The following is a 22,310-nucleotide window of genomic DNA, read 5'->3' on the forward strand; positions in this document are numbered from 1 at the left end:
TTGTGATTTTGTTTGAAAATTATAAAATTTTAGAGTCTTATACGTAAAAAAGGTACTCTTAGTTCAATTCGATAGAGCGTACCATTTACGAGAAAATCGACTTTGAAAATTTTCTGATTGCGTATGTTTAATACATAAAAAAATTACTGGATACGCATTTAAAACGAAGTTGGCGGTTGTTTTTTGGCATTTAAATGACTGATAAATGTCATTGTAAAATACAATTTACTTTGTCAAAGAAAAATTAGTTTCATAGAGTGTTTTAGAAATTACTATTTATTATTAATAAGAAGGGCATTGCCTTTGTTGAGTTTGGTACTTTGTGTTTCTAAGTTTAAAAAGCAAACGTGGATTTTACGTATCAAGAACAAGCTGATATTCACATTATGTTTGGAAGAGCATTTGGTAATTGTGTTGAAGCAAGACGATTGTATCATGAGGCATTTCCTAATCGACGAGTGCCACACCGTACGGTTTTCGCAAGAGTAGATCGTAATTTAAGGGAAACAGGTAAATTCAAAAATGTGAGTAATATCGCATATCTACCTAAATTTTGCTTAAGGAACATTTCAATAACAGGAAGTTGTTGGGCGACCAAGAAATGTCAGAACCCTAGCATTAGAAGAACGCGTGCTAGATCGTATTGAAGAAGATCCATCTTTGAGCACTCGCATCATCGCAAATCAAGAAGGGTCCTCTCAGTCAACCGTATGGAGAATTTTGCACGATATGTTACTCTACCCTTATCATATTCAACGGGTTCAGGCTTTGGAAGAGCGAGATTTCCTTCCTCGTGTCCACTTCTGTAATTGGCTAGAAGAAAACCGCGTTGCTTTTGAAAATTTTGAGAAGAAAATTTTATTTACTGACGAGGCCGGCTTCACAAGAAACGGAATTTTCAATTTCCACAACAACCACCTATGGACGGATGAGAATCCCCATGCTACGGTACAGAAGGCACATCAGCAGCAGTTTAGTTTAAATGTGTGGGCGGGAATAATCGATGGGCATTTAAAAGGACCTGTATTTATGCCGCAACGACTTAATGGACAAATTTACAAAATTTTTTTACAGAATGAATTACCACAAATATTAGAAAATCTACCACTTTAATTACGAGCACAAATGTGGTTTATGCACGATGGTGCTCCCCCACATTTTAGCATTCTCGCTAGAGAACATTTAAATAATGCCTATCAAAACCGCTGGATAGGTTGTGGGGGTCCAGTGCCATGGCCACCACGGTCTCCTGACCTAAACCCCCTTGATTTTTATTTATGGGGACACCTAAAACAACTAATTTATTCCCGCCCTATACCCAATATTGGTTTTCTCAGGCAAAGAATAGAGGAAGGATTTCAGACAATTAAAAAGAATCCAAGAATTCTACCACGGGTGCACCATAATCTAATAAAAAGATTAAGAGCTTGCCGTGACGCGAATGGTAATAATTTTGAACACTTTCTATAAATTATTAAATAAAATGTGAGTAAAAAGTGCCTTTTTTGTCGATCGTAATGCGAATTAATTTTCATCAATAAACATACGCAATCAGAACATTTTCAAAGTCGCTTTTCTCGTAAATGGTACGCTCTATCGAATTGAACTAAGAGTACCTTTTTTACGTACAAGACTCTAAAACTTTATAATTTTCAAACAAAATCACAATAACCTAAAGAAGAAAAAGAAAAAGGGTTGTTTTTACCTTTACCAACCCCCGCATGTGACGCACCTGAATAAAATTTAAAAAATTCGAATTTAGAATCTTATTCACAACGAAATGTTTATGCAGTACACCAATTTTCAAAATTTAATTCTAAAGGGTTTTAAAGTTATTTAAGAAAAAATTGTCTTCAAGGGGTCCTATTCAAAGGGGCGTAGCTCCCTTAGGAAGCAATTTCGGACCCCTATTAATATGAACTTTTTGCCTTATTTTCATACAAGGATTACGCCCCTGAAAGGATGCCGCTTACTTTTGAATTACCCTGTATATTTCAGGAAATGAAAAAATTCTTCCAGGTTTTTGGAAGCAGTTTCCAGTATATTCCTGATATTCGGGTCTTTCAGAGCTTTTTGAGTGATTTTCCAGGTTGATTTCATGATTTCCCGGATTACGAAATCATTTTCCACGACCATTCTAGGCGTTATATTTTTTTAAAATGTTTTCCAGATGTTTAATTAATTTTTTTAAGCTTGTCAGGTATTTAGAAATAAATTTTCGTGTTTTGCAAGCATTTTTAGTCCAGGCATTTGAGGTAATTTTCTGTATCTTCCAGAGCCTTTAAAGTATTTTTTCATATTATTCTAGGCATTTTAAACAATGTTTTATATATTCCAGGCATTTGAAGCTTGAATTTTTGTATCTTTCAGGCTTTCGGAGTCATTTTCCGCGTAATCTTTGACGTTTTTGAAAACATTTTTCAGTTCATTCCTGATATTTGGCAATTTCTTTAGGTTTTCCAGAAACGAAATAAAAATTACTCCAAATCCTGAAAGTCGTGAAAAACTGTTTCATCAAATGATTTTAAAATAAAGAAAATGGCCCCAAGTGCCTGGAAAACGTGAAAAATTATTTCAAATGCCTGGAAGGCATATATTAGTTACCCCAATATGATTGAAAATATCTGAAACACCAGAAAAATTATTCGAAATGTTTGCTTCGCTTTTATGCCCAAATGACTGGAATAAAACGAAAAATGACCACCAAAAAAGTCTGAAAGAAAAGCACAATTTTATAAAATGCATAATGGAAAACATTTTAAAAAAATATTAGAAATTCCTGGCATAAATTGACCAATTATTTTCAGGGCCTGGAAAACACGGAAAAGTAGCAAAAATATTTGAAATAAAATTGAAAAAAAAAGAAAAAAGAAACAAAAATTGACCCAAAACCCAAAGAATTACCTCAAATGCCTGGAATAAACTGAAAAACTATTTTTAAAGAATGGCAAGCATACAAAATTATAATGCTTGCAATAAAATGATTCCAGAAAACTCTAAATAACTTAGAGAATACTTAATGTCTAAAATAAAATAAATACTCCAAAGGCTCCGTATAGAGTAAAAAATAACCCTTCGGAAGCTTGAATACAGTGAAAACGGTGATACTCAATCCCCCATTTTCAATTTAAAATGCCTGGAATAAAATAAACACTAATTTTAAATGCCTGGAATAGAATGAAGAAATAACAATCGAGAAGTCTGGAAAACATGGGCGATAATACTAAATCGCCCCATATTTAATTTAAAATACCTGAACTAAAATGAAAAATCTCATCTTAAGCAGAATACTTAATTTAAAAAAAAAAGATACTTAAAAAAGCAATTAGTGCCCCTAAGAGTCTGGAAAACTACCGAATTATAAATTTCTGGTTAATCAAAAGTTGTTGCCGGACCCCGAAGACGGCGCAAATCAGTGCCGAAACGTTTCGCTTTATAACAACAAAAATTTCCAATTGAGCGTTACAAAAAAACCTACTAACTCTCCATTTTTTTTTTTTAATATTTCAATTATTGAATAAAAAACTTAAGTAGAACAGGGAGAAAACAGTGTGAAAATTATAAATAAATTAACTCACTTGGTTTATGGGATGATGGATTTCCGTTTTTACGTCATTTATGTCCAATGCGGAGTAGTAGAGGACGCATGGGATTTTCCAATCGAGACTGAACCAAACCGCTTCTTGGGCCGGTACAGGGCAAATACTAAAATAAATTCAATTTTAATATAAATTTTAATAAACATAAAAGTGGCTGCATTGAAGTTAAATCCGAGAAAATCAAGTTTTACTATTTAATTTTATATTGATCCTCTCATGCATCGATATTATTAAAAAACGATACTTGTTTTTGTAAGATGAAAATAACAGTGACATATAGAATTGCATAACGAATCCATTGAGCTAACAAACTCAATTTTGTACCACTTTTATTCTTTGGACAGCATATTATGTACCCACCTAAAATCGTTAAAAAGGTACCAACGATTCTCCGTATTCTCCTTGTTCTTCAAATATGTCTGCGGCACCTTAATGAGGGCCACCAAGTTCTTTTTGTCCGGAGAGTTTTGGTCGTTTATGTGACACACGACCGCGGACAGTTCGTATTCGCGACTTTCCAATGCCGGTTTTCCGTTCGTACTTGGGTCTATGATGGTCGATCCATTTTTCTATTGAAAAGATTAAAGTCAAACTTAAGGAGTTATGATTCCAATCGCGAAAGTTGACCGTTTTCGAGTTTCCGAATACGGAACTCAATTTGGATTTACTGTATGACGAAAACCCCAAAGTCTCGCCTCATTTATCTTCTAATGTGGATTCGATATAACACTATTTTACTTTCATAACATCCGATTTTAGCAACCTTTAACTAACTTAAGTCGATTTTTTTAACTTAAGCCGATTAAGACGAATTTTTTTTTGCTTGACAATTTTTACAGGTAAGCGTGATGTATTGTTTCCCCACCACTTAAAAATTCTGATTTAAAGAAACAGTCACTCAAATGAATTGGTAATTAGGAATTAAAGAGTTTATGTTTTTGTTTTTTCTTTTCTGTTTGATTAAAAAATTAAGTCGAATTTTTTGACTATTCACATCCTTAGCCTAAAAATGCTTTTCTTGCATTTAAAATAAATTAGGTATAATGGTCATGTAAATTTGCATGGGTGAAGCCATAAACACCTATTTCTGGAATTAATTTTAAATTTTCTCTCCTTTAATTTAACTTTTTTAGCTTAATTTAACTCTATTTAGTAATCGGTATTTATGGTTATTGGTATTTATTTTCAACCAAATTACACCGTGAATGCTATAAAACGCCTTCGGCAACTTATTTCTCCGTCTACATTTGTGTTCCGAGCAAAATGGCCATATTCAGCAGCTAATTTATTAGTTATAAATTAAAATTAATTTCTTCAATTGTTTGTTGTTAAAATTGTTGTAAATAGTTGTAATTTAATACATAGAATAAATACTTTTTATAGACATCGCAATAGCGCAAATTATTTAATTATTATCATGCTAAAGCGATACATAGGCAATTAACAGAAAATGTTCATCAATCACCGAATATGTATTCTAGGAAAATTTTCAAAAAGGTGTCATTTACTAAAATTGGCTCTGTAAAAAAAACTAATGAATTTAAGACAATGTATACAATTTCGGAAAGGGGATTTAACAGGCTTTCATGTGAAATTAAAAAATACAGGATGTAACATTTAAAATTTTTGAGAAATCGGCCTTCGAAAATCATGAAAGTCATTTTTCCTCCTATTTCAGGTAAATTTTGAAACTCGGCGACACTGTCAAAGAAAACTTTAAAAATATTGATGAAGTTCTGTGAAAACCGCACATCGTTGTCATTTTCCGTTCTCGACTTATAAGCAGTTAAAATGTGTCAGGTTATAGATGGAAACCCTGTACTTGATTTACCTTATCAGCAGCATCGGTCTTGACAATCTCCAATCCCGTTTCCCTCAGGGTGACCCTTAACCCGTGCGGTAACCAATTGTTACTGCAATAAGGATTATTGACGGGAATGGGGGGCGGAGTGCTGTCGAAACTGTGCCTAAACCGACATCCCGGTCTGGAACAATGGTCGCCGTAACGACAAGGTTTCGAAGAGGGCGTGTTCGTTGGGGTGGTCGTTGGCGTATTCGACCTAAACAGTATTATTTATTTATTTATTAAAAGGGTTACGCCAACTGTGGATTTTCAAAAAAAGTAGAGTAAATTAGTGAATGATAGATAGTAAGAATCTGCGATGTAACATTCAGTACTGACAAACTTATGCCGAACAATAACGAGCGTTTTTCTTGAAAACCTTGAATGAATAATTTCATATATGAAATATATATAAAAGTATATACTATATAATAATAATAATAATAATAATAATAATAATAATAAATATTTTTTATTTGCATAGAAGAAACAAAAAAAAATACAAGTTTACAAAATCTAGCAATAAATTTACGCAAATAAAAGGCCTACAAATTCAGAATTATGCCATGGCAGATTCTGGTCTTTAACATTGTGGCCCGACACTTCATTAAAAAAAAAAGGTAATTTCAGTAACGCTCATTAACAGTAACGCTTAACTAATAACTGATTAAATACAGCTTTTTCTTTAATCATATACCTAATAAACCTACATATAAGAGTTCTAAATTCTAAATTTGACAGTTTAACATCAAGCAAAACAATACACACTGCAAATACCCAAAAAACGGATTAAATTTTTTGTTAAATAACAAAAAATAGAAAAATTATTGCAGACAATAAATAAATAAATAAAATGATCCCAATACCAAAAATTGCAATAAATTAATCAAGAAAACAACCATTCCAAAAGTTAAAAAAAAAGAACTTAAATTATATACCCTGCTGATTCATTAGATGTACAATCATCCTCCTACGAAAAGTATTACAAGAAATTGATAATTGGTCCGGATCCAAATTTAAAGAATTTATTTGATAAGCAAAATTGTAAGAAAATGATCGTTTAAATAACTGTGTTTTATGTCTCGGAATGAGAATAGTATTTCTTCTTAAATTTAAATGGTGTACATCATTTCTAAAAGTTATTTTTTGATAGAGATAGGGCGGACTACGATATATTAAAATTTTATAAAAAGATGTTAAAGAATGAGCAATTCTTCGATTATGCATATTAAGCCATCCAAGTTCGTGAAGTTTATGGGAAATGCGGTTTCTCCTACGAATGCCAAATATTAGTCGAATGCAAGAGTTTTGGAGTTTTTGCAGTCTACCCCTATCCTCATAATCAAGACACCAGCCATACACTACATCACAGTAATTACATTGTGAAAGGACCAATGATTCACATAAAAGCTTCTTAATATCTTTACTTAAATAGTGTCTATGCAAATAAATTAATTTCAAAGCAAGATATGCCTTTTTAAGAATATTAGACACGTGATGTTTAAAACGAATATTATTATCTACTATAAGGCCCAAACTCTTACATTTGTCAACAACTGGAATTCTTTCGTCCCCCAATTTAATGTTTATACCATTTAAAATATTATTTACATTAGTTCGATTACCTATGAACATTATAGATGACTTCGAAGATTTTAATTTTAATAAATGCTTTGAAGAAACATCACAAATAGCTTGTAAATCTTGATTAATTTTAAACTCAGCCATTTTAAAATCTCCTAATAAAAATGAATAATATAACTGCGTGTCGTCTGCGTAAAAATGATGGGCACAATGCTTTAATTGAAAATAAAATCTAGACGTGTAAATGATAAAAAACAAGGGTCCTAAAATACTACCCTGAGGCACACCACTTTCAACTTCCAAAGGATCAGATATGTCGTTATCTATTTTAACACGTTGAATCCTATTATTTAAATAAGAGGCAATTAAATTAATAGCAGCATCAGAAAAGCCAATATAATGAAACAAAGACTTTAAAATTGAGTGGCTAACGAAATCAAAAGCTTTAGTATAATCCAACAACACCAGAGCAGAAATCTTACCATCCCTAGCCCGAATTACATCATCAATAACGTCCGCCATAGCCGAAGTACAACTATAATTTGTTCTAAATCCAGATTGCTTAGGTGGTAAAATATCATTATTATTAAGAAAACTACGAACTAGAAACTTTGAGAGTCTAGAATGCGTTCGAGAATTTTTGAAAACGTTGGTAAAATACTGATAGACCTAAATTGACTAAAATCTGTTGGATTATGCACTTTCGGCAATGGCAACACAAAGGCTTCTTTCCAGCATTTGGGAAAGTAGTTTTTATTAATACACTCGTTAACAATATGTAAAATAAAGGGTATAATAAAAGGACAGCATAGTTGAATTAACGTAATATTAAGATTATCCACCCCGAATGCTTTAGACTTAATATGTAATATAATTGCAGAAATAGTATTATAATCAGTGGGATGAAAAGAAAACTTATTTAAGGTTGGTAATGCATTCTGATCATAAAAATTAATTAACTCATCACAATTATCAATATTTGTCATTCTTGTACTATCTATAAAATATGAATTAAAATTGATGGTATAGTTAGAAAAGTTTATAAAGAACCGGTGACATCAACAGGCGGCAAAATCCGCGCATCTCGTTATTCTATCGATCGGGTCAGATGACTATGTCGAGGTCTGAAGACAGTGGAGGCGGCACACTTAAAAAAATGTAGATAAATTAAAATTATATTTTTTAGCATTGTGATGTGCCCATAAAAAATCTAATAAAAAATAGTTTTACCTACAGGAGGATGCAGTTCGCTAATTATTTTTAAAACAGGACTTCAAATAGGTAGCTGAAAATTATTCTTTATTCGCATTTTTTTTTAAGGATTAGGTATTTTAAACGACTTGTGTAAAGAAACAAAGTGGTATAAGCTTAAAGTTTTATTTCATTATTTTACATATTATATATTTTTATTCATATAGTGTATTACAACCTAAATCAGATTCATCCGATGAAGACCATTTGATCTCGTCATCAGATGAGCCTGTATTTACTGTAAATTTTAAAGAATCTAATGCTTCATCAAAAAGGTGATGACTTATGAAATATTGTTTTTCTATGTTGTCTATAAGGTTGCAAATATTTATCCACTCATCATTCGAAATTTCCTCAAATTTCTGCCTTGTCAAAGTTTCGACATCCGCCAATTTAAAAGTGGAATTTCTGTTTGCTACCCAATTCTTAACAGTTGCCCAAATTTTTTCTATCGGATTAAGCTCTGGGTGGTATATGGAGGCAAACGTAACACAATATGTCCATGCTTTTCTATTAGGTCGTCCAACCTGGTTTTTACAGGATACTTTTTTTTATTTTCAGAGACTATTTCATATAACTCTGTCTTGGTGAGTTTTGCATCAAATGTAAAATTACGTTCCTTGAGCCACTCAACTATTTCCTGCTTTTTACTTCCAGATGTAACATTCTTGACTACAGGCACATTGTGATAAGCTGCATTGTCTAATACTAGGACGGAATTAGGTAGTAAATTTGGAATTAACTGAAATAATCTCTCTCCCTTGGCTGTGAATTATTTGTCCCTGTTGGCCTACTTTCTTAGGTGACATCTAAAAAAAATTAGAAAGTAAAAAAATTAATATACACATGCACAATCTAGGCTGTACATATACACCTACAAGTTAAATATCTATTATTTTGTCACTTAAAATCAAAGTATATTTTAAATAATATAATTTTTAAGAGTAATTAATTTTCATTTATTTTTTTAAATTATTAGATAATTGAATAATTTAAACCAATTTTACTTACCTTTTACAATAAAAATTGGATAGTCTAACTAAAAAAACTATAGTCTATTTCACTATTATACTTAAAAAAAAAACACACAACAGATTTTAAATGCCTTATAACACGATTAACTCCCGTACGAGACGACACTGAGTAGGCCTTCAGGCTACGTCATAGGCTTTAAATCCCCGGCAGGTACAAAGAAACGAAGTACGGCGGCTGCTTTGTTCTTGCAGTTTCTTTAATAAGAAGCGAGAGAAAATATATTGCGGTCGTTTTTTCTCTCTGCCACCGGATTTTCTATCGATTTTGTGTTGAAGAATGGGTTTGTGCGCATATTGAGCAACCGGTTCTTTATAAACTTTTCTACCTATATATTTACAAAAGATTTAGGAATTTGCTTTTGCTTTGATGGCAATATTTTTCTTAGTTCACGCCACTTGTCCTTGTATGTACAATTCTCAAATTTATCACTATAAAAAGCCCTTTTTTCCGCTCTAATCGCTGTTGTTGTATAGTTTCTAAGCTGTTTGTAATAATTCCATTTAGCTGGCAGTTTAGTTGTTTTAAAATCCTTTAATGCCTTATTTCTTAATTTTTGCAATAGTTTAATATTATCTGTCAGCCACGGAGAATCTTTTTTTTTTCAAACAACTATAGTTTCAATAGGAGCATGCTTGTCGAATAATTTGAGTAAATTATTGTTTAAAAAATGTATCTTATCATCTATGGATTCGAATTCATATATTAAATGAAATGGAACAGCCTCCAAATCCTCTTGAAAGTTGTTTAGGTTTATATCTTTTAAGGATCTATAAGATACAATGTGCGGTTGTACAATAGACTCCGTCACATTAAATTCACAAAAAACGCCAAAACGGTCAGAAAATGTAGAGCTTATTATGCCAGATTTCAAAATGCCAACATGATTTGTAAAAATATAATTGAACTAGTGTTGTTGGTCATACGAGTATGCTCGGTTATAAGTTGCTTCAAATCGAAAGTTTCACACAAAGAAATAAGCTGAGTTGCATGACTGTAATTTAATTTAGATATATCAATGTTAAAATCACCTAGACACGTTATATTATTAAAATTTGAAAAAATGTCAATTAGTGTTTCCTATAGACTATGCCGAAAATGTATGGCTCCTTACTAATAAAAATTTTTACCCATAAACTTTCAAAAAAATCATGACTTTCAGATAAAATAATTTTATATGATAAACCATTCCGGACATAGGCAACAATACCACCACCCCTAAGATTTTGACGATCATTTCTTATTAATGGATAATTACTGATCTGTATTGCACTACTATGAATATTAAGACTAAGCCAACTTTCGGTGACTGCAATCAGGCTAAAGTCCTTTTTACAAATATAAAAGTTATCTAACGCCTCGTATTGCATTAAAGGACGTTTTTGTTTGAATTGATTGCTTTTGCCTCCATCATCGTTAAGGTGTTTAAATGTTAAGGATAATAAGGCAAGCCAGTTTTTTTTTTTAATTTCTATAGTCAATACGCGTGCCAATTATGTGTAAACTTTACACTTTTAGCCGATATGACAACAACATTTTAATTAAATAATTGGAAAAGCCTTGATGTGTAAGGGCAATTAATGCCTAATCTAATGCAAGTTATTTCAATCATTTATCTTAAGTAGTTTTTGAGAAAATTAATCTTGAATATTAGAAGTCTCTCAAAAAGGCTTATTTAAGCATCATTTGTAGAGCATTTAATACAAAATTCGCATATTTCGTTTAACTAAGCTGCTTCAAACATCATAAAGTTAACCGAGTTCAAATTTTCCGCCTGTTTATTAGTTGCAACTGGGAGGAGCCACCGGCAATCAAATGTCGAAGTTGATAGACCACGGGATCGGCGGGAAGTTTAAATTGTTTCTTTATTATTGTATTTAAATTTGTAACGTCCTTATTTAAGGCTTATATTAATAAACTAATAATTATTATGATGTTTTGCTTTCTAGGTTATAGATACTTTATTCATATAGAATACCGTTGATTGTTAATTTACGTGAATTTAATTTGATTTGTTAGATTACGTAGATCAAAAATTATCATTTGTTATTGCGTTATAGTATATATAAAAAAAATTGAAAATTTGCATTTTTCCTTTCAACTAACAAAAAAAATGTGACATGTGACACATCATTGAATTTGTAATAAAAAAATGGAATCAGATACAGGGTGTACTTTCTTTTCGCGCCATATAAAAAAATAAAGTTGATGATGGTTTCTCGAAAACGAAACATCGGATATAAAATTTAAAAGCGCCATCACGTACTACATCAAAAGTGTCAATAGTTTTTTGATATCTTTTAAAATAAAGCCGGGAAGAAATAAAATCGATATTGGCAAATTTCGGTTTTTTCCAAATATCTCAGCAGGCCATGGAAATTTTTGAAGTTTCTCAACGGCATGTAAATACGCTTCAAAGTGCACAACTTAACCGAAGCTGTATCTCCAACAGGTACCGAGATCCCCATGCTTAGGATCCTTATCTTGGACACCCTGTATAGAAAAATCACTATAATTTTTATTATTTAATTATGTCAATAATTATTTAAGTGCTCCTTAAAAAACTAGAAAATTTATTTAAAAAATTATCCTAAAACGATGAATTGCTGCAATCATGTTAATTTTTACCATCAGATCAATTTTTTTATATAGAATTAATCTTCAGAGACCCTTGTACCATAATCTAAAAGAATCAGGAAAATATAAGTATTGACCCTACAGAAATCGTTCATGTATCAAATTACTACGCTTGAGTGCCTTAAAAAGTTGTCAAGAGATCCTTAAAAACTACAAAATAAAATTTAAAAAACTCGACTAAAACCAAAACTGTTGTAATTACCTTAATTTTTACCCTAATATTAATTTTTTTATATAGAATTAATCTTGAGAGTCTCTTTTACCACAATGTAGAAGAATTAGGAAAATATCTTAAATAGTATGAAATTTATATGAAAAAAAAGTCAAGGCATAATTAAAAATTGAAGATTTTCAATTTGTTCCAAAATCCTCAAATTTGGGGGATCTAATTCTAATTGGTTAAAAACGGTCTTTCCTTCGAAGTGTTGGACTCACAAAAATGCTTCACATATCAAATTATTCCTTAGAAAACGCCTGATCTTTGACAAAAGCGTTAATTTTTTTTTTCATGAACTGGATCATTCCTATAAAACACGAAAAAAATCCTTGAAGAAGACAAAATAAACAAAACCCGGACGATTTCATTACAACAAAAATAGAAAACCCCCGTTGCTTTTAACCTAAAATGTAATTTTTTTAAATATTTACTTTGAAATGTCCGCTGAAGACACCTTCGCCACCATCTTGTCCATCTGGGTCTGCCAGAACTGTTTATTCTGGTCGTTGTTCAGCATCGTATTGATCGAGAACACTGCCGGTAAACTCTAGAAACCAGAAAATAAACGAACATTTAAACTTGTGCTTCGAATCGTCGACCCTAACCTCTAAAACCTTCTTTTGGGAGGTGGGCGAGAATTTACTGCAGGTCTCGCACCACGCGGGCGTAGTCTGTTCCGGGCATAAGGATTTCGTTAAAATGTCGCAGAAGGTCCACTCTTCCCGTTCCGGTTCGCCCGTAGGATAGTTCTGCCGAAAGGAAACGAGCTGTATTTTATGAATGAATTTTTATTAAATTAAGGTGGTTTTACCAGGTTGCAAGCTAAAATAATCGATCCTTTGTTGTTCACCTCGCCGCACTTCAGGCAGCAAAACGTGTGCGTCTGTTTCGAGCCGAAGATGTTGCTTATTTCCGATAGATCTTCCCGTTTTTCCGTTTCTATTTCGTTGTTTACTTCCGCAGCTATAATAACATTAAATAAAAAAATAAAGGGTATCGAAATTAATATAATACAAAGGGAATTAGTACCGGAATGTTTTCTGGTGCGCTCGTTCGATATGGCTGGGAAATCGATTTCCTTGTAAACGAACGACTTGTGGCTTTTCCCTTTTTTCTCTTCAATGCGTTTTCTCGTTTCGTTCAGTTCTACGTGCATTTGATGCAGTATAAACCTGTTCCAGCTCTAAATTAAAACGTTGTTTTAGTATACAGTTTATACCAGGGATCCCTATTATTATTAAGTTATTACTAAACTTTTGAACAACATGGAAAATGACGAAAATATATTAACAAAAAAGTGGACTGTGCTATTTAAGTCATAAATGTTTCAGAAAACAACCACAAAATCACAAAAAAAATTCTACCTTTAACCAAGCAATAAATTCTTAATAAAAACCAATTTATATCTCTTGATTGTAAAAATACTATTACAAGTATATAATCACAAGTAGTAGTTGTCAAAGATTTTTTTTAGTTCTGATGTAGTAACACCAATATAACAAAATAATTGTAATCGCATCTATTAAAGTTATGCATCGATTTACCACATCATATCCCCAGTAGAATATTCTCATTTAATATCAAAGATGAGAAAACACCTTAATAATTTAAAACGAAAAACATGAACTTGACTGAACATAAACTCATTTAAATTATGCATTTATATAATAAATTTTCCATTTATAGGAATTTTCTTATATTTTCAAAATATATTTTTTATTCGTGGGACTCTAAAAGAAAACATGAACAAGAAATAGTTTTATGAATATTTTCTTAATTATTCCAAAAAACCTGGAAACAATCAAATTGACTAAAAATATGGTAAGAAATAAAAAAAAAATTGCCTCCACGGAATGGCTGGATTTTTGTACCGTAAAAACTTTCTGAGTTCTAAGCAGTTTTGTCATCCAAGGTCCCAATGGTCCAATTTGGAGTTTTCAAAAATGTATTGCAACGCTTAAAATTTATCCTTTGAGAGTAAAAACTCGATTTTCGGTCAAGGTTTTGGCTAGTTAGAGAAGTTTTGGTAGTAGCAATTATTCTGCTAAATTTCTTACTAAATGTTCACTATTTTTGGTGAAGTAAGCGCATCTGATAACTTCCTATGAGAACGTTTTAATAACTAATTATTTTAATAATTTTATAACTTTTTAGATTTTTAAATGCATTTTGTTCACATAAACGCTATCTTGCTAAATGATAAAACAACATAGTGTCCAATCAAACACTTCCATACACGTAAATTTTTGAATCCAAGGGCAGATCTTGAAGCTACACCATCCAACATAAAAAGCGTCACTTTACGAAGCTTTATTTAGAAATTAATTATCAATTTTCCTTTAAAGTTGTTAGCTTTCTTGATGCGTTTCTTTAATTCCTTTATTGTTTTTATACTGTATTTAGTTTTTTATATTATATTTTTTTGGCTGTTCTTATAATTGTCCTTTTAAATCTAGCTAGGTAACTATAGCTTGGAATTTTTAATTTAATCAGTGAAAGAATTTATGCGATTTACGAAAGGCCATAGTAGTTGAATAAACCCATATTTAACTATCATACTGTGTTGCTTCGGTTTCAATCTTTACCACTTAAAATAGTAACATTCCTAACCTGACTCTAAAGACTAAACCTAACCAAACGATAATAATTATGCAATATTCTTTGGCTTACTTGTATCAAGGCGGCCAAATTGATTTTCTGTTTCACTTCCGGTGCCAAGTCGCTTAAAATAAGGCCCAAAGCGGACACTTCCGGTACAGTCCGGAACGCTCTTAGGAAATTTCCGGGTTGACAGGGCTGATTCGGAGGACTGTTCGAGAGCATGTGAAACAGGAAACCGAGCTCGCAGGATAAACAGAACTCTTTGCTGCACAAATGCGACAAAAGGGCCGCACGTAACGGTTCGATATAATAGAGAACCTGAAAAGGGCATTTTGCATTATACAAATAAAAACCGAACTCACGTATACCTGAATAACGGCGTTACAATAAGCGTTCGGCAACACCGCCTCCAAGCCCACCAAACCGGTTTTATTGTAATTATCGAACTGGAACTCGTCCTGTCCGAGTTTGTTGTACTTCATGTCGATTTTCCTGTACCGCTTAGGAATCGCGATGAAATTACTGTCGATGTCTTGATGTTTCGGGCTGCGGTTGCTCAAGGGGTGTCCGTTTTGTCCCATCAGGTCGTAGGGCACCTAAAAATTAATTTATCCGATGTTTTAGTGGGACCTAAATACCCCCGTTATTCAGTCATCTAATTCAATATGGCAGATTAATGTAAATAATTAAGAGGGCTATACTTACTTTTTAATGAGCGACGGACCGCATTAATATTAGACTACGATATTGAATTTTATGACCAAAAAAGGAATTCGACTACATCTATCTGAGAAATTGTATTGGTACTAAGAGAAAGGTTTTTTAAATAAATCCAGATTTAATAGTCCAAGAAGTTTATTAACACTTAGGTGCCATCGATATAACACAACAATTCTATAATAAATAATAGTCAGTAGCGCTTTCTAGGTAACATTTCCTAATATGGCGAGAAAAGACTAGAGATTAAATGAAATATCACACAGAAATTAATTAGTCCCAAAAAAAGAATTAATGATTAATTCTGCCCCATTAAAAAAAATGAATTAAACCAATACAAGGAATTATTTAAAGATAATAAACTGGATTTAAATGATCGTTGCTCACTTGATTTCTGCGGGTGTGTCTGGGGTTAGGGGCGTATCCTATGGATCCTTGCATTTTCATCGTTCTTAGGATCTCCTGGTCGATCTTCGGGGGTTTTCTGGAAAATTATGGAAAATATTAATTATTTCCATAATAAGATCTACTATCTGTTTGTCAATAAGTAAAATTTAATTTTTGCATTTAATTTATGATTAAATATTGATAGAAAGTTGAATATTTAAAAACAACTATTTTTATAAGTAGATTATGATTCTAAAACCACTCAAAATAAAAACTTGAAAATTCGTATACACATTCTTCATGAAATTTAACTCGACACCTATTTCAGCATTTTTCAAAAAATGTACAGGGTATTGAGAAAAAAAATGATTTTTGAAGTAGATGAATTTTTTTTTTCGAAAATTTTCACAAAATATTCATAACTCAAAAACCACTCAAAATAGAAACTTGAAAATTCGTACACACATTCTTCATGAAATTTAACTCGACACCTATTTCAGCATTTTTTGAAAAATGTACAAGGTATTGAGAAAAAAAATTATTTTTGAAGTAGATGAATTTTTTTTCAAAAATTTTCACAAAATATTCATAACTCAAAAACCACTCAACATAGAAACTTGAAAATTCGTATACACATTCTTCATGAAATTTAACTCGACACCTAATTCAGCATTTTTTGAAAAATGTACAGGGTATTGAGAAAAAAAAGTTTTTAACTCACTTCCATTAAAAATCAAAAACGCAAGTAATCTATAAAGCTATTTACCAAGAATGTTAGAAATTATTATTTAGAAATTATGTATGTATTACCATAGATTGTAGGATATATTTTACTTGTTTTTCTACTACCAAATTTATCAAATTGAATTTATTAGACTGTGTAAGTGCTAAATAAAGAACATTATTAATATTATTAATATTAGTCCACATCAAACTCAATTATCGTTACCGATCGTAATAAAATGACAATTTGCATCTACAGTGAGCAAATTTACAAAGTAAGTGAATCTCAGCATAGATCCTAATAGTTATATGGAAAATACTATACATTGGAAAAACTGAATTATACTTAACTCATCATAATTTCGTAACATGCTTGCTAACGAAAATAATGAAAGTATGCTAAAATCATGGTTAAATTAAATCCGAAACTCACCTATAAACGTACTGAGTCAAATGGGCGGGCCAGTCAGACAGTAGAGGCACTCCCGGCGGCACGTAGGGCATCGGAATGGAAGACAGTGGCGTAGAATAATCGTCAATGGAAAAACTCGGATACTGGACCACGGGATCGGGCAACTCGGTCGGACGCGAGAACGGATTGAAAACGGGCGATTCCCTGTTACTAAACAAATGGATCCGACCGCCACTGTCACCGAAAGCGATCGCTTGATTCGTGTTGCTCACGTCGAACGAGTAAATCATTGCACCTTAAAGAAACTAATAGGACAAAGGACACGGTTATAAGACAAAGGACACCTTACCGGGACAATCGACTTGCAACAAGCAAATCTTGGGCGTTTCCAGGGCTATAGTGTCCAAAATTTGGGCTTGTCCACTGGCGGAAACCACCACCAATTTCGACGTAATCAATGGCATAAATCTAAGGTATAGAGGGTCTATCACAGTCTGTATTGGAGTTATGGCTCGTAGCATACGCAAATCGAACACCATAAGAAATCTATCCACAGCCAAGTTTCCCAACCTTGAAAAACACACAATCAAAGCAAGAATTTAAGCTCAAATAAGCATTTTAATATCACTTTATTTACCTATTACTAAATCCACATGTGACCATTAAATTCCCTTGAACATCAAAGTCACTTAGACTTCCCGTATGGGTGTCAATGGTATGTTCTTGCTTCAAAGTAATCGGATCTCTCAATTGTACTGATCCGGAGGGACTGCCACAGCAAACGAAACGTGCATGGGGTCTTAACATTACAGATGCACCGTCTTGGACAGTGACCTGTAATAATTGTTTACTTGTTGGGGGATTTCTATTAAGGCAAAATTCATAGTCAAATCATTTATGACCTACTAGTAGTTTTTTTTTAGAAAGTCCTAGTTCCCTCACTTAACTCACTAGTATTTTGTTTAAAAATTTGGCTCAGAATAGTGTATCATATACCAGAATGTTCCCCATTAAACACAGCTCCTTTGAGTGAAAACCTCAATTCAATATCTCAAAAATCACCCGAGACATTTTCAAAAAAGTCTTACTACAAATTTTAATAGACCCTAAATCAGGTGGGCAGGTAAAAGTGTCAATAGCTCAGAAAGTATTTTACTCAGAAAAATGTATCGTATATCAAAATGTTCCTCAGAAATGTGGCCTCATTTGAGTGAAGACCTCACCTAAATACCTCAAAAATTTCTCAAGTAACCCTCAAAAAATGAAATTTGTGACCTGAATCATCAAAATTACACTAGCTCGGCCAATTTTTGCCTCAGAACCATTTTCTTTGCACAGAATCCATGTCAAAATAGTCCCCAAGGATGTGATAAAAAAATTATAAAAGTATCTCAAAGAGTTCGGAAGTTTTAAGGGAAAATGTCTGAGGATAATGGAAAATTTAAAAAAATCCCTGAGACAGGTAAAAGTGGGGATAACTCGGAAACTATTTGGCTCAGAAAAGTGTAGAATATACCAAAATGTTTCCCATTAAACACTGCTCCTTTGAGTGAAAACCTCAATTCAATATCTCAAAAACTACCCGAGATATTTTCAAAACAGTTTTACTACAAATTTTAATAGACCCTAAATCAGGTGGGCAGGTAAAAGTATCAATAGCTCAGAAAGTATTTTACTCAGAAAAATGTATCGTATATCAAAATGTTCCTCAAAAATGTGGCCTCCTTTGAGTGAAGACCTCACCTAAATACCTCAAAAATTTCTCAAGTAATCCTCAAAAAATGAAATTTGTGACCTGAATCATCAAAGTTACCCTAGCTCAGCCAATTTTTGCCTCACAACCATTTTTTTTGCACAGAATCCATGTCAAAAGAGTCCCCAAGGATGTGATAAAAAAATTATAAAAGTATCTCAAAGAGTTCGGAAGTTTTAAGGGAAAATGTATGAGAATAATGGAAAATTAAAAAAAAATCCCTGAGACAGGTAAAAGTGGGGATAACTCGGAAACTATTTGGCTCAGAAAAGTGTATTGTATACCAAAATGTTACCCATTAAACACTGCTCCTTTTAGTGAAAACCTCAATTCAATATCTCAAAAATTACCCAAGATATCCTCAAAAATGTCTGACTGAAAGTTTCAATAAATTCTAAATCAGGTGCATGGGTAAAAGTGCCAATAACTCGGAAACTACTCGACTCAGAAAAGTGTATAATATACCAAAATGTTTCCCATTAAACACTGCTCCTTTGATTGAAAACCTCAATTCAATATCTCAAAAACTACCCGAGATATTTTCAAAACAGTTTTACTACAAATTTTAATAGACCCTAAATCAGGTGGGCGGGTAAAAGTGTCAATAACTCAGAATGTATTTTACTCAGAAAAATGTATCATATATCAAAATGTTCCTCAGAAATGTGGCCTCCTTTGAGTGAAGACCTCACCTAAATACCTCAAAAATTTCTCAAGTAATCCTCAAAAAATGAAATTTGTGACCTGAATCATCAAAGTTACCCTAGCTCAGCCAATTTTTGCCTCACAACCATTTTCTTTGCACAGAATCTATGTCAAAAGAGTCCCTAAGGATGTGATAAAAAAAATTATAAAAGTATCTCAAAGAGTTCGGAAGTTTTAACGGAAAATGTCTGAGGATAATGGAAAATTTAAAAAAAATCCTTGAGATAGGTAAAAGTGGCGATAACTCGGAAACTATTTGGCTCAGAAAAGTGTATCATATACCAAAATCTTTCCCATTAAACACTGCTCCTTTGAGTGAAAACCTCAATTCAATATCTCAAAAACTACCCGAGATATTTTCAAAACAGTTTTACTACAAATTTTAATAGACCCTAAATCAGGTGGGCGGGTAAAAGTGTCAATAACTCAGAAACTATTTGACTCAGAAAAATGTATTACATATCAAAATGTTCCTCAGAAATGTGGCCTCCTTTGAGTGAAGACCTCACTTATATTTCTCAAGTAATCCTCAAAAAATGAAATTTGTGACCTGAATCATCAAAGTTACCATAGCTCGTCCAATTTTTGCCTCAGAACCATTTTCTTTGCACAGAATCCATGTCAAAAGAGTCCCCAAGGATGTGATAAAAAAATTATAAAAGTTCTCAAAGAGTTCGGAAGTTTTAAGGGAAAATGTCTGAGGATAATGGAAAATTAAAAAAAAATCCCTGAGACAGGTAAAAGTGGGGATAACTCGGAAACTATTTGGCTCAGAAAAGTGTATTGTATACCAAAATGTTCCCCATTAAACACTGCTGCTTTGAGTGAAAACCTCAATTCAATATCTCAAAAACTACCCGAGATATTTTCAAAACAGTAACAGTTTTACTACAAATTTTAATAGACCCTAAATCAGGTGGGCAGCTAAAAGTGTCAATAACTCAGAAAGTATTTTACTCAGAAAAATTTATCATATATCAAAATATTCCTCAGAAAACTGGTCTCCTTTGAGTGAGACCTCAATTCAATACCTCAAAAATGACCCGAGATATCCTGAAAAATGTCTGACTGAAAAATTTCAATAAACCTTAAATCAGGTGGGCCGCTAAAAGCGGGGATAACTCGGAAAGTACTTGACTCAGAAAAGTGTATAATATACCAAAATGTTCCTTATTAAACACTGCTCCTTTGAGTGAAAACCTCAATTCAATATCTCAAAAATTACCCGAGATATTTTCAAAACAGTTTTCTACAAATTTTAATAGACCCTAAATCAGGTGGGCGGGTAAAAGTGTCAATAACTCAGAAACTATTTGACTCAGACAAATGTATCATATATCAAAATGTTCCTCATTAAACACTGCTCCTTTGAGTGAAAACCTCAATTCAATATCTCAAAAATCACCCGAGATATTTTCAAAACAGTTTTCTACAAATTTTAATAGACCCTAAATCAGGTGGGCGGGTAAAAGTGTCAATAACTCAGAAACTATTTGACTCAGACAAATGTATCATATATCAAAATGTTCCTCATTAAACACTGCTCTGCATTATACATTTTGAATTATGTTTAATTTATGATGATCCAATATCTAGGGCGATGTGTAAATGTTTTTTTAGACATTTAATAAATGTCTGTTTAATATAAGGGTTAAATTAAGAGTAGCAGTGCAATAAAACTAAACAAGCTAGAATTCTTAGATTATTTATTTATTTACTTACCACTTGAGCTTCTTTACAAATGTCCAAATTGAAATCGACTATTTTATCCCCGTGCCCACCCATCAGTAATCTACTGGGAGACACTTGTAGCATACTCTGCATATCTGCCATATTCGAGGAACTAAAGATGCACTCTTAATAAACAAAACAAAAATTACAATAAACCCTAACTTACGTATGTGTATAAACTGGTATTCCTCTCCGAATTTGATATCTCAAACTACTAGCAGTTAATGCCAGCAAACCTTCATCTGACGTTACGATTTGCCGCACCTCTTCGTTCGCGTGTATTTGAAAGGAGGTGTACTTCGAAATCGTGTTGGAAAAATATGATGTGACATGACCCTAAAGTTAAATTTAAGATTTGGATTTGTCCTAATATGATATGTGGTGCCTTTACCCCTTGGTTGCCCATCCAAAGTAGTTCCTCTGATTTATCAAAACAAAGGGAACTAACCCCAAATCGATCACCCCCATCTGCAAGGATACACTGGGTTTGGACATATTCTGATTCCAACCCTAAAGCTGTCGGTGGTTCTGCTGATCCGACTACTGCCAACTGTTAAGAAAATTACTTGTGGCAGATAGTACATGGAAGTCATAGTTAGACTCAATTCATAGTTTATCATGTAATACATTATATGTTTAATGTTGTTTTGTATGTAAGTCCTAATGGGTCTATTTATTAAGGCTGGTCAAGGTTAATTGGTTGAATGTAAGTTTATGGTTAATTGGGGTCATTCAGTAGTGCACAAGTAGCAAATAAACAGTGAAAATTTGAAGCCTTAAAGATATATAAAACATTGTGTTTATTGTTATGGGATTATGCCATCTGACCCACTGTTTATCTTATTTATTATTGTAATAAAGCTTGCATATTAAACAAATAAACAATACATTTTATTCTGCATTACAAACACTTACCCCAGTACTGTCGTAATACATCCTTTTTCACACGAAATGGGAAAACTGGTTCTCAAAACATTAAAATTAACAATTTTTATATAGGATACCGGATAGTTTTGAGATGTTATTCAAATTTTTTAGGAAATATTAAAGTTTTCTATTTTAAATCTGCTTCGGCTTTAGGATATGACTTTGACAGCTGACAAAGAAAAGCAATAACG

General features: G+C 32.5%; 1 protein-coding gene across 2 annotated transcripts in view; it reads right to left on the minus strand.

Annotated features, from left to right (window-relative positions):
- Window positions 1-22,298, minus strand: part of LOC126737524 (PAN2-PAN3 deadenylation complex catalytic subunit PAN2) — a 31,842-nt gene extending 9,544 nt beyond the window's left edge. Inside the window, exons 1-17 of one of the 2 annotated variants that reach the window (XM_050442448.1) lie at window positions 22,108-22,298; window positions 21,584-21,742; window positions 21,359-21,528; window positions 21,184-21,304; window positions 17,641-17,837; window positions 17,353-17,573; window positions 17,025-17,298; window positions 15,869-15,965; window positions 15,133-15,360; window positions 14,834-15,082; window positions 13,193-13,346; window positions 12,975-13,126; window positions 12,778-12,912; window positions 12,595-12,710; window positions 5,431-5,659; window positions 3,960-4,168; window positions 3,579-3,705 (exon numbers count right to left, since the gene is read on the minus strand). In XM_050442448.1, coding sequence (XP_050298405.1) covers window positions 3,579-3,705; window positions 3,960-4,168; window positions 5,431-5,659; window positions 12,595-12,710; window positions 12,778-12,912; window positions 12,975-13,126; window positions 13,193-13,346; window positions 14,834-15,082; window positions 15,133-15,360; window positions 15,869-15,965; window positions 17,025-17,298; window positions 17,353-17,573; window positions 17,641-17,837; window positions 21,184-21,304; window positions 21,359-21,528; window positions 21,584-21,742; window positions 22,108-22,128 — 2,859 coding nt within the window. In that variant the 5' untranslated portion in view covers window positions 22,129-22,298. Of the gene's footprint in view, window positions 1-3,578; window positions 3,706-3,959; window positions 4,169-5,430; window positions 5,660-12,594; window positions 12,711-12,768; window positions 12,913-12,974; window positions 13,127-13,192; window positions 13,347-14,833; window positions 15,083-15,132; window positions 15,361-15,868; window positions 15,966-17,024; window positions 17,299-17,352; window positions 17,574-17,640; window positions 17,838-21,183; window positions 21,305-21,358; window positions 21,529-21,583; window positions 21,743-22,107 lie in introns of both variants that reach the window. The other variant, XM_050442447.1, reaches the window with a different exon arrangement.
- Window positions 22,299-22,310: the final 12 nt, after the last annotated feature.

Source organism: Anthonomus grandis, chromosome 6, assembly GCF_022605725.1.
Source record: "Anthonomus grandis grandis chromosome 6, icAntGran1.3, whole genome shotgun sequence".
NCBI classification, from domain to species: domain Eukaryota; kingdom Metazoa; phylum Arthropoda; class Insecta; order Coleoptera; family Curculionidae; genus Anthonomus; species Anthonomus grandis.